Source organism: Dendrobates tinctorius, unplaced genomic scaffold (assembly GCF_039654945.1).
Source record: "Dendrobates tinctorius isolate UK_male_01 unplaced genomic scaffold, ASM3965494v1 ptg000116l, whole genome shotgun sequence".
Lineage (NCBI taxonomy): Eukaryota > Metazoa > Chordata > Amphibia > Anura > Dendrobatidae > Dendrobates > Dendrobates tinctorius.
The window spans coordinates 47,511,886-47,528,325 of NW_027361784.1; the positions used below are offsets into that span (position 1 = coordinate 47,511,886).

Here is a 16,440-nt window from a genome sequence, read left to right on the forward strand (position 1 = left end):
ATCCTGACTTCAAAGGTCTTTAGCTTTGAGTATCAAATTGATTGGTAGGGTCTTTACATTGGGTATCATCTTGACTAGTATGGTCTCCAAATTAAGCATTATCTTGACATGTAAGGTCTTTACTTTGAGCATCATCTTGACTAGAGAAACCCTTTTCAATGCGCTTCCATTTGATTATAAGGTTCTCTATCACCTTGCCTTGTTAGGTTGCCTACAATTAGTATCATCTTGACTGGTAAGGTTCTTTTCTTTACATATCCTGTTGATTATCTTTACGTTGAGTATCATTTTTACTGGTCAGGTCTCTCTGTTGACCATTATCTTGACCGGTAGGGAGATCAGCTGTATATTGAATGTGTAAGTATAATGAACATCACGTTTCATAGTGTCAGGGAGACTTATCTACTTTGAGACTGAGTGGTAACACCATCACCAACCACCGACACTGATCTTGATTCTTCACCATTAGGATGGCCCATTCTGAACTACTGTACATGTGAACCTAAAAAAATGAATCTCCTTGTTTTTGAAAGAAGAAAAATAATTTATTGCAGGATCGTTTACAGCAAATTATATCAAATTAGATTGTGGATAAATTGTTTTTCATTAGAAAAGAAAACAAAAAATATGAAAAGTTAGAAAAACTACAGTACAACTGAATTCCCACTTTACATCTCGATGTACAATAGGTCGTCTTTGGAATGCATCTCGTTTAGGTTTTGGTTTTCATCACCAATCATATGTCGCTAGTGATACAATGTCCTCCCTCGTTGAATGCTTGACTTGTCGTCCGCAGATATGTGGCCATAATGACCACGCTATATAAGATTGCTACTCTGTAAGGGCAAACTCACTATTGCGTTGGATATGGCAGTGATCGTCCCGGATCCCTTAGAGTTTTTGTGTAGACTCACGATGTCCATGCTTGTCTGCTGCGGTCGATGCTTTCTGAAGATACTCTTCATGGTGGACTGGAAGTTGTTGGTGACGAAACAGTAAACTATTGGGTCCATGCAACTATTTAGACTGCTCAGAGTCACTGTGACATGGTAGACAATAAGTATGACATCCCGAGGCATCGATAAACTGGCACAGAAGACTACTTGGCTAACGTGTATGGGTGTGAAGCACACCGTGAATATGATGAGCACGGTAATGAGAAGCTGGACCGCCTTCATGCGCCTCTCCCGGCTTTGGTTCATGAGTGTTGATCTGGACAGGGCCCACATGATTCTTAGGGTGTAAAAAGTTATGATGATAAGCGGCACAAAGTATTCGAAGACAGTCAAAGTAAAGAGCTGAAAGAGGCAGCAAGACTTGTGACTGATGGTTGTGGTCAAGATGGTGAAGGTCACCACAACAGCAAATATCCATATAATTATGCATATGCACTTGGCGTAGTTGGGACTCCTCCACCTGCGTGAAGCTTCAACCTGCACAATGGCCATATAACGATCGACACATATACAAGTCAGGAAGAGTATACTACAATACATGTTCACAAAGTAGGTGAAGCTGTGGACAAATGAACAGATCGGACAAGCCTTGGCGCTGTAGTACATGATGATACGGGTCGGCATAGAGAGACCCACCAGGAGGTCCGTCACTATCAGGTTGATGGTGTAGATGACTGATGTCGTCTTGGCTTTGGTTCGGAAGCAAAACACATAAATGGCCAAGCTGTTTAATATTATCCCCACGAGGAATATAAGGGTGTTAATGATCAGCAGGCCCACCCAGAGTCGGTAAAATCTGTTGTGTAATGTCTCGTCCAAATCTCCCATTTGATTCATTTGGGGTTTCTGTGTATATGCAAGAGATGTGTTCAATCCGTGGTTGCCCGTTGTGCTGTTGGGCTCCGCTTTCTGGCTGAGTAGGCACTCCATGGTCAGTCACCAAACCAACCTAAGCAGAAAATGGAAGAAGTGTTAAAATGGGTTACTGCTGCACCCTCAATATTTACCACAAGTAAACTTTTACATGGAGTGTTGGGTTCTTCCACCACCCTGACAATTTTGGTATGTGAATCATCTGTTAGGAGTCTGATGACAGAACTACCAAACATATCAAAGCTTCTGCCCTCCGAAAATCTCAGAAGCTGGCAAAGTAAGAACTGGTTCAACGCCTGGTTGCCCATTTTGTAGGAAGAATCTTTGTAATATGTTTGATCAGGGAAATCTTTTTCCACTTATGAGCCACATCTTCCTCTCTCCCTGTATCCAGAATTCATCATCTACTCTGAAAAACTCAGTGAGAGATCAGATTACGGCTTCCTTTTGAAATCTAAGAAGAGGTGAGTGGGAGAAGGGGAGGGGTGAAGGAGACAGGCTTAGACACAGGCAGACAGTGCTGCTGCTTTCTTGTGTTTATTTCACCACAGAGCTGGATTCACATCTACACTGCTCTACTGTATGATGTTTTCCATGCTGCTGCTGCTACTGAGCATGTGCTACATAGAGATAGAGCAGGAATCCCTCATGTCAGTGTTTGCTGTGCATGGAAGACATCATAGCAGGTCGTTTCCAGCCACCACCTCAGAGACAACTAAAAAGTAAAGATAAAGCCTGTAGAAGGGAAACTGGTGAAAAATTCAAAATGCAAGTCATATATAGGTCATAAATAGTGTTTATCTCCACGTACACAAACAGGACCGTGTATTATGAAAATCACCCGCAAAATATATCTGGACTTAGATTGCTACAGTTTATCCTTAAAACATACAACACTGCCCTTCACCTCTCCAAACAAACCTATTTCAACACCCTCATCACCTCACTGTCCAATAACCCGAAACGTCTCTTTGACACTTTTCATTCCCTACTCAACCCAAGAGTGCAGGCCCCAACCACGGATCTCCATGCTGACGATCTGGCCAATTATTTCAAAGAAAAAATTGACCATATCCAACAGAAAATTATCTCCCCATCCCCTCATACCATGCACTGTCCTCCCTCCCCCACTGCATCTCGCTCACTCTCTGACTTTGAACCAGACACAGAAGAAGAAGTAGTCAGGCTCCTTGCATCTTCTTGCCCTACTTGCACTGGTGACCCTATTCCCTCACATCTCCTCCAGTCTCTTTGCCCTGATGTCACCGCTCACCTAACAAAAAGATTTAACCTCTCTCTCTCTTCTGGTATCTTTCCCTCCTCATTTAACCATGCCATCATACATCCATTACTTGAAAAACCATCCCTCGACCAAAACTGTGCCGCTAACTATAGACCTGTCTGAAATCTTCCCTTCATCTCTAAACTCCTGGAATGCCTGGTCCACACCTCTCTTCTCGACCCTCTCCAATCCGGTTTCCGCTCTTTACACTCTACTGAAACTGCCTTCACTAAAGACTCTAATGATCTACTAAAAGCTAAATCTAACGGTCTCTACTCCATGCTAATTCTCTTGGATCTCTCTGCAGCATTCGACACTGTGGATCATCAGCTCCTCCTCACTATGCTCCGTTCCATTGGCCTCAAGGACACTGTTCTCTCCTGGTTCTCCTCCTATTTCTCCGACCGCTCCTTTACTGTATCTTTTGCCGGTTCCTCCTCCTCTCTCCTTCCCCTTACTGTTGGGGTTCCTCAAGGATCGGTTCTAGGCCCCCTCCTCTTCTCTTTGTACACTGCCCCTATTGGTCAAATAATCAGTAGATTTGGGTTCCAGTACCATCTTCATGCTGATGACACCCAATTATACACTTCTCCTGACATCACGCCAGCCTTTTTAGAAAACACTGGCGATTGTCTAAACGCTGTGTCTAATATCATGTCCCCACTATATCTGAAACTGAACCTGTCAAAGACTGAACTCCTTGTGTTTCCTCCCGCTACTAATGTACCTATACCCGACATTGCCATTTCTGTGTGTGGCTCCACTATTACTCCCCAGCAACATGCCCGCTGTCTTGGGGTCATACTTGACTCCGAGCTTTCCTTTGCCCCCCACATACGATCACTGGCTCGCTCTTGTCATCTGCACCTCAAAAACATTTCTAGAATTCGACCTTTTCTTACTTTTGACTCTGCAAAAACTCTTACTGTTTCTCTTATTCATTCTCGTCTCGACTATTGTAACTCTCTTCTAATCGGTCTCCCTCTTACCAAACTCTCCCCTCTCCAATCTGTCCTGAATGCTGCAGCCAGGATCATATTCCTCATCAATCGTTACACCGATGCCTCTACCTTGTGCCAGTCATTACACTGGACTCCCATCCACTCCAGAATCCAGTACAAACTTATTACCCTCACCCACAAAGCTCTCCACGGCTCAGCACCACCCTACATCTCCTCCCTCGTCTCAGACTACCACCCTACCCGCGCCCTCCTAATGACCTGAGATTAACATCCGCAATCATCAGAACCTACCACTCCCGTCTCCGAGACTTTTCACGAGCCGCACCAATTCTTTGGAATGCACTACCCAGGGCAATACGATTAATCCCCAATCCCCACAGTTTTAAGCGTGCCCTAAAAACACATTTATTCAGACTGGCCTACCGCCTCAACACATTATCCTAAATATCCCTGTGTGGCTCATTCAAAATCTTTTACCATAACCAGGTTCCCCGCATCATGTTCCCACATGCTTTTTGCATTTAATAGCCCTCTGTGTCTGTACTGTTACATATTTAGACTGTTAACTGGTTCATGCAGTAACAGGAACAAACAATGAAAACAATAAAAGCAATTGTTAACATCCACCTTTCGTGTCTCCCTTTTCCTCATAGACTGTAAGCTTGCGAGCAGGGCCCTCATTCCTCTTGGTATCTGTTTTGATCTATGTGATTATTGCTATGCTGTAATGTCTATCGTCTGTAAAAGTCCCCTATATAATGTAAAGTGCTGCGGAATATGTTGGCGCTATAGAAATAAAATTATTATTATTATTATTACAAACAAGTGGGACAGTCTTTTATCAAAGTAAACGCTATAACATGGCAAGTCATGAATTCTAGAGAAAAGAGCAATCTACACTCCGTTCCTAAAGGATATATATATTTCAGAAGATGGAGCAGTCAGGTTTAAGGACAGTAAAGTACATACCGTGTGAGATCGAAAAGGAGCAGATGCAGTCAGCAGGGCTTTGTTATTGCACATACAATAAGGTGCTGAAGGCGAAATTAGGCGGCAAAGAGGAGCACCGTGGAACCGTCATGAAGACAACAGGAGAGTCCCAATCGAGGACTGTGTGTGCCTGGAAGAAAAACAGAAAATACAGAACTATTACAACAGGGGCAGTACTATGGTAGTTATATTCTTGTACATAGGGAGCAGTATTATAGTAGTTATATTCTTGTACATAGGGAGCAGTATTATAGTAGTTATATTCTTGTACATAGGGAGCAGTATTATAGTAGTTATATTCTTGTACATAGGAGGCAGTATTATAGTAGTTATATTCTTGTACATAGGAGCAGTATAATAGTAGCTATATTCTTGTACATAGGTGGCAGCATTATAGTAGTTATATTCTTGTACATAGGAGGCAGCATTATAGTAGTTATATTCCTGTACATAGGAGGCAGTATTATAGTAGTTATATTCTTGTACATAGGAGCAGTATTATAGTAGTTATATTCTTGTACATAGGGGCAGTATTATAGTAGTTATATTCTTGTACATAGGGGGCAGTATTATAGTAGTTATATTCTTGTATATAGGAGCAGTATTATAGTAGTTATATTCTTGTACATAGGGGCAGTATTATAATAGTTATATTCTTGTACATAGGGGCAGTATTATAGTAGTTATATTCTTGTATATAGGAGCAGTATTATAGTAGTTATATTCTTGTACATAGGGGGCAGTATTATAGTAGTTATATTCTTGTACATAGGAGCAGTATTATAGTAGTTATATTCTTGTACATAGGGGCAGTATTATAGTAGTTATATTCTTGTACATAGGGGGCAGTATTATAGTAGTTATATTCTTGTACATAGGAGCAGTATTATAGTAGTTATATTCTTGTACATAGGGGCAGTATTATAGTAGTTATATTCTTGTACATAGGGGGCAGTATTATAGTAGTTATATTCTTGTACATAGGGAGCAGTATTATAGTAGTTATATTCTTGTACATAGGGAGCAGTATTATAGTAGTTATATTCTTGTACATAGGGGCAGTATTATAGCAGTTATATTCTTGTACATAGAGGCAGTATTATAGTAGTTATATTCTTGTACATAGGGAGCAGTATTATAGTAGTTATATTCTTGTACATAGGGGGCAGTGTTATAGTAGTTATATTCTTGTATATAGGGGCAGTGTTATAGTAGTTATATTCTTGTACATAGGGAGCAGTATTATAGTAGTTATATTTTTGTATATAGGGGCAGTATTATAGTAGTTATATTCTTGTACATAGGGGCAGTATTATAGTAGTTATATTCTTGTACATAGGAGCAGTATTATAGTAATTATATTCTTGTACATAGGGGCAGAATTATAGTAGCTATATTCTTGTACATAGGAGCAGTATGATAGTAGTTATATTCTTGTACATAGGAGCAGTATTATAGTAGCTATATTCTTGTATATAGGGGCAGTATTATAGTAGTTATATTCTTGTACATAGGGGCAGTATTTTAGCAGGTATATTCTTGTACATAGGGGGCAGTATTATAGTAGTTATATTCTTGTACATAGGGGGCAGTATTATAGTAATTATATTCTTGTACATAGGGGCAGTATTATAGTAGTTATATTCTTGTACATAGGAGCAGTATTATAGTAGTTATATTCTTGTACATAGGAGCAGTATTATAGTAGTTATATTCTTGTACATAGGAGCAGTATTATAGTAGTTATGTTCTAGTATACAGGAGTCACTGTAGCAGCATTTTAGTTTTGGACTATTTTCTATCTTGTTGGTATTATTATTAGCCCTTAGTGGAGTTGCGCTCTTATGTCTCCTTGTTTGCGCGCACTATAAAACTCTTGCGATTCACCCCCTTCATGATATATCTGACAATATTCTGTGAAAACTTTAGCTCTGATCACCAAATATGGCAGCATAAAGGGCTTTTCTACCGCCGTGCGAAAGAGAGAGTTAGAGTCGGATTATTGTAATGATTGCTTTCAGTGAACACAGCGCTCAGTTCTCAGAAGTCGCTCCGTGCAGTTCACTTTTGCCTCCAGTAATGGAGGACAGCAAGCCATAAAGCCTGAGAAATCACAGGGCGGTCATAGTTCCTATAGTTTACATACTATCGATTCCTATAAATCTATGAGAAAATGCTTCCAGAAAATATGTGTAAATACAGTGTGAAAGTCAGGAGCTGATCATTAACGAGTAACCATTTTTTTTTTTAATATTTGTTTCTAAACTTAATATTACACATGAAAATAAACAACTTTGCAATGGATCTTATCAGAGAAATTTGTTTTTTTTTCCTCCTCCTGGAGTAGTCTGTCATTGTAAATTCATGAGTATACGGTAATCTATATTCAGTGATGACAGATGGTCCTATTACGGAGATAGGCGATGACAGTTGGTGCTTTTAAAATTCTATGGAGACAGGATTTGATGGAGGCGACACAGACATTATGTTGCATGCTCTCCTGAAATTCTGTTCTGAAAACCTAGACGGATCCCGTGCTATAGAGTAGGCCCCATACAATTTGCATAACTAATAAAATGGATCACATATTCCATTTATCTAAACCAGGAGTCCTCAAACTACGGCCTGCGGGCTACATGCGTCCCACCAATGACTTTTATTCGGCCCCTGGGCCCAGCCAACATTGAACTTCACTGCAGTTTAATGCCGGTGGGCCCTGTAATCGCGGGCAGAACGACGGTGAAGAAACGCGTTGTGCAGCCCTCTGTATGCAGCACACACAGACGACGCGGCCTGATGACGTCACGCCGCCTGTGCCAGAAGACGGAGTCGAGCGGGCGCCTCTTCAGAACAGCGGGGGACATAGGTGAGTACTGTTTTTTCTTTTAACGCTGGACATTTACCTGCCTATTGGGGGCTATGCTGCCTATTGGGGACTCTCGCACTACACCAGTCTGTGCCTGAGGTAAAAGTGGAGTTCCACCAATATGGGCACTGGTGAGGCGGCATTGGTTGGCATTTGTGAGGCTGCATTGGTGACTGGTGAGGCTGCATTGATGGGCACTGGTGAGGCTGCATTGGTGGGCACTGGTCAGTCTGCACTGATGGGCACTGGTGAGGCTGCATTGATGGGCACTGGTCAGACTGCATTGATGGGCACTGGAGATGCTGCATTGGTGGGCACTGGTGAGGCTGCGTTGATGGGCACTGGTGAGTCTGCATTGATGGGCACTGGTGAGGCTGCATTGGTGGGCACTGGTGAGGCTGCATTGATGGGCACTGGTGAGGCTGCATTGGTGGGCACTGGTGAGTCTGCATTGATGGGCACTGGTGAGTCTGCATTGATGGGCACTGGTGAGGCTGCATTGATGGGCACTGGTGAGGCTGCATTGATGGGCACTGGTGAGGCTGCACTGGTTGGCACTGGTGAGGCTGCATTGGTGGGCACTGGTGAGGCTGCATTGGTGGGCACTGGTGAGGCTGCATTGGTGGGCACTGGTGAGTCTGCATTGATGGGCACTGGTGAGGCTGCACTGGTTGGCACTGGTGAGGCTGCATTGATGGGCAGTGCAGTCTGTCTATGTGGGCAATTTTATTGCTGCTATATAGTTTTTGTAGCGCTGTATATATGTTGGTATTTTACTAATGGCAATTTGCAATCCCTAGGAAACAGTGATATCAAGAAAGAGACTCGAAGTGTAGGATATTCAAAGAACCCATTGAAAAATCGGTAAGTTTGTTGATTTAACTTTACTGGTGAGGTTTGATGGTCACTGGTGAGGCTGCATTGGTGACTGGTGAGGCTGCATTGATGGGCACTGGTGAGGCTGCATTGGTGGGCACTGGTGAGTCTGCATTGATGGGCACTGGTGAGGCTGCACTGGTTGGCACTGGTGAGGCTGCATTGATGGGCACTGGTGAGGCTGCATTGATGGGCACTGGTGAGGCTGCATTGGTGGGCACTGGTGAGTCTGCATTGATGGGCACTGGTGAGGCTGCATTGATGGGCACTGGTGAGGCTGCATTGGTGGGCACTGGTGAGTCTGCATTGATGGGCACTGGTGAGGCTGCATTGATGGGCAGTGCAGTCTGTCTATGTGGGCAATTTTATTGCTGCTATATAGTTTTTGTAGCGCTGTATATATGTTGGTATTTTACTAATGGCAATTTGCAATCCCTAGGAAACAGTGATATCAAGAAAGAGACTCGAAGTGTAGGATATTCAAAGAACCCATTGAAAAATCGGTAAGTTTGTTGATTTAACTTTACTGGTGAGGCTTGATGGTCACTGGTGAGGCTGCATTGGTGACTGGTGAGGCTGCATTGGTTGGCACTGGTGAGGCTGCATTGATGGGCACTGGTGAGGCTGCATTGATGGGCACTGGTGAGGCTGCATTGGTGGGCACTGGTGAGGCTGCATTGATGGGCACTGGTGAGGCTGCATTGATGGGCAATGGTGAGGCTGCATTGGTGGGCACTGGTGAGGCTGCATTAGTGAGCACTGATCAGACTGCATTGATGGGCACTGGTGAGGCTGCATTGATGGGCACTGGTGAGGCTGCGTTGATGGGCACTGGTGAGGCTGCATTGGTGGGCACTGGTGAGGCTGCATTGGTTGGCACTGGTGAGGCTGCATTGATGGGCACTGGTGAGGCTGCATTGGTTGGCACTGGTGAGGCTGCATTGATGGGCACTGGTGAGGCTGCATTGGTGGGCACTGGTGAGGCTGCATTGGTGGGCACTGGTGAGGCTGCATTGGTTGGCACTGGTGAGGTTGCATTGGTGGGCACTGGTGAGGCTGCGTTGATGGGCACTGGTGAGGCTGCGTTGATGGGCACTGGTGAGGCTGCGTTGATGGGCACTGGTGAGGCTGCATTGATGGGCACTGGTGAGGCTGCGTTGATGGGCACTGGTGAGGCTGCACTGGTGAGGCTGCATTGGTGGGCACTGGTGAGTCTGCATTGGTGGACACTGGTGAGGCTGCATTGGTGGGCACTGGTGAGGCTGCATTGATGGCCACTGGTGAGGCTGCATTGATGGGCACTGGTGAGACTGCGTTGATGGGCACTGGTGAGGCTGCGTTGATGGGCACTAGTGAGGCTGCATTGGTGGGCACTGGTGAGGCTGCATTGGTGGGCACTGGTGAGGCTGCATTGGTGGGCACTGGTGAGGCTGCATTGATGGGCACTGGTGAGTCTGCATTGATGGGCACTGGTGAGGCTGCATTGATGGGCACTGGTGAGGCTGCATTGATGGGCACTGGTGAGGCTACATTGATGGGCACTGGTGAGTCTGCATTGGTGGGCACTGGTGAGGCTGCATTGGTTGGCAATGGTGAGTCTGCATTGATGGGCACTGGTGAGGCTGCATTGGTTGGCACTGGTGAGGCTGCATTGATGGGCACTGGTGAGGCTGCATTGGTTGGCACTGGTGAGGCTGCATTGATGGGCACTGGTGAGGCTGCATTGATGGGCACTGGTGAGTCTGCATTGGTGGGCACTGGTGAGGCTGCATTGGTTGGCACTGGGGAGGCTGCATTGGTTGGCACTGGTGAGGCTGCATTGATGGGCACTGGTGAGGCTGCATTGGTTGGCACTGGTGAGGCTGCATTGGTTGGCACTGGTGAGGCTGCATTGATGGGCACTGGTGAGTCTGCATTGATGGGCACTGGTGAGACTGCATTGATGGGCACTGGTGAGTCTGCATTGATGGGCACTGGTGAGGCTGCATTGATGGGCACTGGCGAGGCTGCACTGGTTGGCACTGGTGAGGCTGCATTGATGGGCACTGGTGAGGCTGCATTGATGGGCAGTGCAGTCTGTCTATGTGGGCAATTTATTGCTGCTATATAGTTTTTGTAGCGCTGTATATATGTTGGTATTTTACTAATGGCAATTTGGAATCCCTAGGAAACAGTGATATCAAGAAAGAGACTTGTAGTGTAGGATATTCAAAGAACCCATTGAAAAATCGGTAAGTTTGTTGATTTAACTTTACTTCTTCATATTAAATATTGTATTTGTCCTGTTTTGTTGTGCTGTGTGCATAGGAATTTGTTCATAGGTTTTTTTTTAAAACTCTATTCCGGCCCTCCAATGGTCTGAGGGGCCGTGATCTGGCCCCGTTTAAAAAGTTTGAGGACTCCTGGTCTAAACGGACATGTGAACAGAGCCTAAGGGTTTATGTAACTTTGTAGCCTATTAGTATTGCTCCACTGCAAAGAAAATGAAAGGAAAAAAGTAACTTTGCAAATAGTCTTAATTAATTACTATGTTACCGTTTTGTGTACGCAGCTTCTATGCGGACCCACGTCGTGTTGGAGATATATACCAATGCAGTCTTACCTGGGAGGTCAGGAACGATAATATTATATTTGTCTGTGTTGTATCTGGGTCTTTCCTCTGTTGTTGCCGGTAAATGTATATTTTCTAAATCCATGACTAGTGTTGAGCGATACCTTCCGATATCGGGAAATATCGGATCGGATTGGATTGTACCAATACCCAAAAAAATATCGGATATTGCCGATTCCGATACCGGAAACCAATGCAAGTCAATGGGACACAAATATCGGAATGAAAATAAACCCTTTCTTTCCTTGTAGGTTAATTCTACATGAAGGAAAACAACTAAGAATAATGTAGAAAGTATTGGGGGAGGTGGAGGAGACATTAAAGCCATAGAGGTTTAGCCCAATCAAATGGAATAGCAGGAATTAATTTTTTTTTTTTAAGACGTTCGGAGTTACAAAGATATTGACTATGTTAAGCTTTTTTATATTTTGTCAGATATGTATGTTTCACTACTTCAATGCTCTTCACCTTCTTTTTTACTTCTCCCACACTTTCTCCTTCATCATCCTCTTCAGGGTCATCTTCTTGGTGTTCTTCGGGGTGGTCTTCAGGGTCGTCGTCTTCTTCGGGAGGTCTTCAGGGTCGTCGTCTTTAGGGTCGTCGTCAGGGAGATCCAGAGTAATTACCAAAAACCATTTCAAAAAGCTTGAACTTGGAAATGTAGCAGAAGGTACAAGAAGGCTGAGGAACTGCTGAGAACCAGCTGACGGTACTGGAACCTGGATGGGTAGCCGAAGGTACAAGAGCCAATGGAACTACCGAGGACCAGCTGATGGTACTGGAACCCAGTTACTTAGCAGGAGGTACCTGTGCCAGAAAGCACTACCAAGGACCAGCAGACATTGGTGGAACTCAGATACCGAGAAGGAGGCACCTAAGCCAAAGGCTCTGCCTGGAACCAGCTGATGCTACTGGAACCCAGGGGGACATATTCAAGATTGACTTCCAAAGAACCAGCTAATGGTACTGGAACTCAGATAGGCAGCAGAAGGTACACATGGAAAAAAAAGCTGCAAGGCCGCGAGCCGGACAGAGTTACCGAAACCTACAGTCCTACAGGGGGAGCTTGTCCTATTGGCACTACGGAACCAGCCTTCATTGCCAGATCCCGCAGCCCACATAGGAAGCACCTAAACTGCAGGCACCATAGAGTCGGCTAACCCGACCGCAACACAACAGTAAAACGTATTGGAGGCAAAGTGACGTTGACACTACCCGGAAACAGCTGGCGTGCTGGAACCAGGCTGGGCAGGAGGGAGTACCCGTGCCAAAGACACTTCTGAGCAGCAACTGGCGGTGTTGGAGCCCAGGGATTACAGTAGAAACAGAGTGTAGCCAGAGGCCTAATTGGAGCAAGTTTAATATCAGTAGTAGTGTGAATGTGGACAGAGCAGGAGACATTGCCGGACACACAGCAGGGGATCAGCTGACGTTACTGAACCCCAATAACACTGGAGCATGTGTTGACTGTGCAGACGGCACTTATGAGCAGCAACTGGCGGTGTTGGAGCCCAGGGATTACAGTTCAGGTGGTAGAAACATGAACATAACAGGAGACCTGGATACAGTTGCCAACCAATTATTTAATCTGGAAGAGGACTGGCAAATTCCTGCGAGATCCAGGCCTTGTTCATTTTCAGAAAAGTAAGCCTGTCAGCGTTATTGGAGGATAGTCGCATGCGACGGTCTGTTAGCACACCACCTGCGGCACTAAAGACGCGTTCCGATAATACACTAGCAGCAGGGCAGGCCAGCACCTCCAATGCATACTGGCTAAGCTCTGGCCATGTATCCAGCTTAGAGACCCAAAACTTGAAGGGGGAAGAGCCGTGTGGGAGAACACTGAGAGGGCAAGACATGTAGTCTGTCACCATCTGACGGAAATGTTGCCTCCTGCTGACTGGAGCCGTCTGTGATGGTGTAGACATTTGTGGCGGGCACACAAAACTTTGCCACATTTGGGCCATACTGGTCTTGCCTTGTGCTGAGGCGCTGCTTCTGCTCCCTCTTTGTGCAGAGCTTCCTCCACTGCCTCGATGCACTGAGCTGCTTTGTAAAGCACTAGCAGCACTGCTCTCGGGTGGAATGGAGAACATGATGGAATGCACCAGTGTGTCTTGGTACTCCCGCATTTTACGCTCCCGGTTCAACGGTGTTATGAGGCTTTGTAAGTTGTCCCAGTAGCGAGGATCTAGGAGGGTGTACACCCAATAATCAGCCGTGTTGAGAATGTGGGCAATGCGGCGGTCGTTTCTCAGGCGCTGCAGCATGAAATCAACCATGTGCTGCAGACTGTCAACTGACCAAGAACCGCTGTTCCCTGCTTGAGGCGTCATCTCTGCCTGCTCTGCATCACCCCACCCTCGCTCTACATACTGACTACTAGAGCATTGTGTACCTCCCTCCTCTGGACAGATGTCTTCCTCCTCCATCGACTCCTCCTCATCCTCCTCACAAAGTGTCCCCTGCCTAGGCCTTTGTGAGGAACCACGTTGCGCAGACTGTCCAGAAGCAGATGGCATTTGTGACTCCTCATCCTCCACCTCTTCCACAACCTCCTCCCTTAGTGCTTGCAGTGTTTTTTCAAGCAGGCAGATAAGGGGGATAGTCATGCTGACTAGTGCATCATCTGCATGCGCCATCCGCGTGGAATCATCGACGGCATGCAAAACGTGGCAGATGCCCTTCATAGAGGCCCACTCAGTGGTGGTGAAGTGTGAACGGCGCGCAGTGCGACTTGTTTGCGCCTGATGCAGCTGGTACTCCATTACTGCTGCCTGCTGCTCACACAACCGCTCCAACATATGTAACACTGAATTCCACCTGGTGGGTAGGTCACATATGATGCGATGTTCTGGAAGGCGGAATCGGCGCTGCAGAGCTGCAATGCGCGATCTTGCCATGCTGGAACGCCGCAAGTGAGCGCACTCTATGCGGACATTGTGCAGCAGTGCATCAAGATCCGGATAGTCCCTCAAAAAACTCTGCACGACCAAGTTGAGCACAAGTGCCAGACATGGGATGTGAGTGAGGTTGCCTAGGCCCAGAGCTGCCACCAGATTTCAGCCACACTACCAAGCCTGGCTGGAGATTCGCTGGCACAAACCACACGTCGCTCTCCTTCTTGATGGCATTCCAGAGCTCCTGTGCTGTGTGGCTTCGATTCACCAAAGAAATTAATTTCAGTACGGCCTGTTGACGTTTGGCCACGGCTGTGCTCATATCGGTCGTAACAGGTAAGCGTTCACGGGTCCATGTGGAGGTAGACTGTGACGGCTCCTGCAGCGCTGATTCTGAGGAACTGGAGTATGAGGAGGAGTCAATGTGTACAGACTGGATTCCTGCAATCTTTGGAGTTTGCAGAACACGTACAGCGCCACTCTTAAGATCTGTACCCGGCTCCACAACATTGACCCAATGGGCAGTGAGGGAAAGATATCGTCCCTGTCCATGGTTACTGGTCCATGCATCGGTGGTCAGGTGGACCTTGCTACTGACGGCGTTTAGTAGTGCATGTTTAATTTTTCCCTCCACATGCTTTTGCAGGGCAGGGATGGCTTGCCTGCTGAAATAAAAGCGGCTGGGCACGGTGTATTGTGGGACTGCCAATGCCATGAAGTCCCGGAAGGTGTCAGTCTCCACCAGCCTGAATGACAGCATTTCAAGGGACAGTAGTTTTGCAATGCCAGTATTCAGAGCCTGTGCTCGGAGATGGTTTGCCGAGTATGGGCGCCTTTTCTCCCATGCCTGTGCTACCGATGGCTGTAGAGTGGCCTGGGAGTGTGAGGATGACAGGGAACGTGGTGCTATGGGTGGAATGACGCTGTGTCTCTGTACAACAGTGCCAGAGGTTCTTCCTTGGCGATCCTGTGAGGAAGCCGAAACAGCTGGGTGTGAGTTGGAGGAAGAGGCTACAACATGAGCTGAAGAGGTGGTAGGTGGTGCTGTAGGTTGGCCTACGTCTTCAGTGTGTCTGTGTAACTCCACCACGTGCTTGGTCCGCACATGTTTCCACATATTTGTGGTATTGAGGTTGCTGACACTTTTCCCTCTTTTCACTTTCTGATTGCACAGCTTACATTTGACAAAGCAAATGTCATCTGCAACTGTGTCAAAAAAAAGGACCAGGCACTGCAAGTCTTGGGAGCGCCTGTTTTGGGCTTTGGAAGAGGCATGCTCCTAATGGGTGCCGAAGTGGAGGCTACAGGCAACCAAGTCTGCCCCCTCCCTCTCCCTCCTTTTTTGGCAGTTCAGGGAATCTCTTCCTCAGAGCTGCTCCCACCACCTTCCTGTACCTCACGCCATGATGGGTCAAGGACCTCATCATCTACACTCTCCTCTTCAAACACCTGCTTCTCCTGGGTAGTCTCGCCAACACAGTACACACCAGAAAGTGGCACCTGAGTCTCGTCATCATCTGATGCGTACTGAGGTGTGCTGACCATAGGCACTGGCCCACCCGCCTCTTCAGATTCAGAGAGACAAAGCAGTTGCGCATCACTGCATACTACCTCTTCTTCACATTCTCGAATGCTGCTTGGCTGGCCCCCTCTTTCCAAGCCAACAGATTCAGAGAACAGAAGTAGAGATGGCTCCTGTCCGGGGCTCTCTGACTGCCTGGGCAATTTGGCAGGTGGTGAAGAGACAGATGGGTGCTCTTCAGTGCTCTGGATCTGAGAGGATCTGGAACTAATTGAAGTCGATGCGTTAGCTGCCATCCATCCGACAACGGCTTCAATTTGTTCATCCCGCAGCAGTGGGGTACGGCGAGCTCCTACAAACCTGCACATAAAGGACTGTTCCCTGGGAAAACTAGGGGATGCTGAGTCACTGGTGCCCGCAGCAGGCACAGAATCCCCACGTCCTCTCCCTGCAGAAACTCCACACCCAAGACCACGTGCCTTACTCCCTGCCTTCTTCATCTTGGTAGACTGATAAAGATAGGCAGAAAAGTACTAAGGGATTAGTGTGCTAATTCCTGAACAGCTGCTAACAGGTATAAGAAACACTAATTTTATAAAGTG

The 16,440-nt window shown here is 46.3% G+C and overlaps 1 protein-coding gene across 1 annotated transcript in view; it reads right to left on the reverse strand.

Moving 5' to 3' along the window:
- Window positions 1-530: 530 nt before the first annotated feature.
- GPR20 (G protein-coupled receptor 20) overlaps window positions 531-16,440 on the reverse strand; it is an 83,667-nt gene continuing 67,757 nt past the window's right edge. Inside the window, exons 3-4 of the mRNA XM_073590417.1 lie at window positions 5,043-5,193; window positions 531-1,905 (exon numbers count right to left, since the gene is read on the reverse strand). Of these exons, the coding sequence (XP_073446518.1) occupies window positions 819-1,886 (1,068 nt within the window). The 5' untranslated portion in view covers window positions 1,887-1,905; window positions 5,043-5,193 and the 3' untranslated portion in view covers window positions 531-818. The remainder of the gene's footprint in view (window positions 1,906-5,042; window positions 5,194-16,440) is intronic.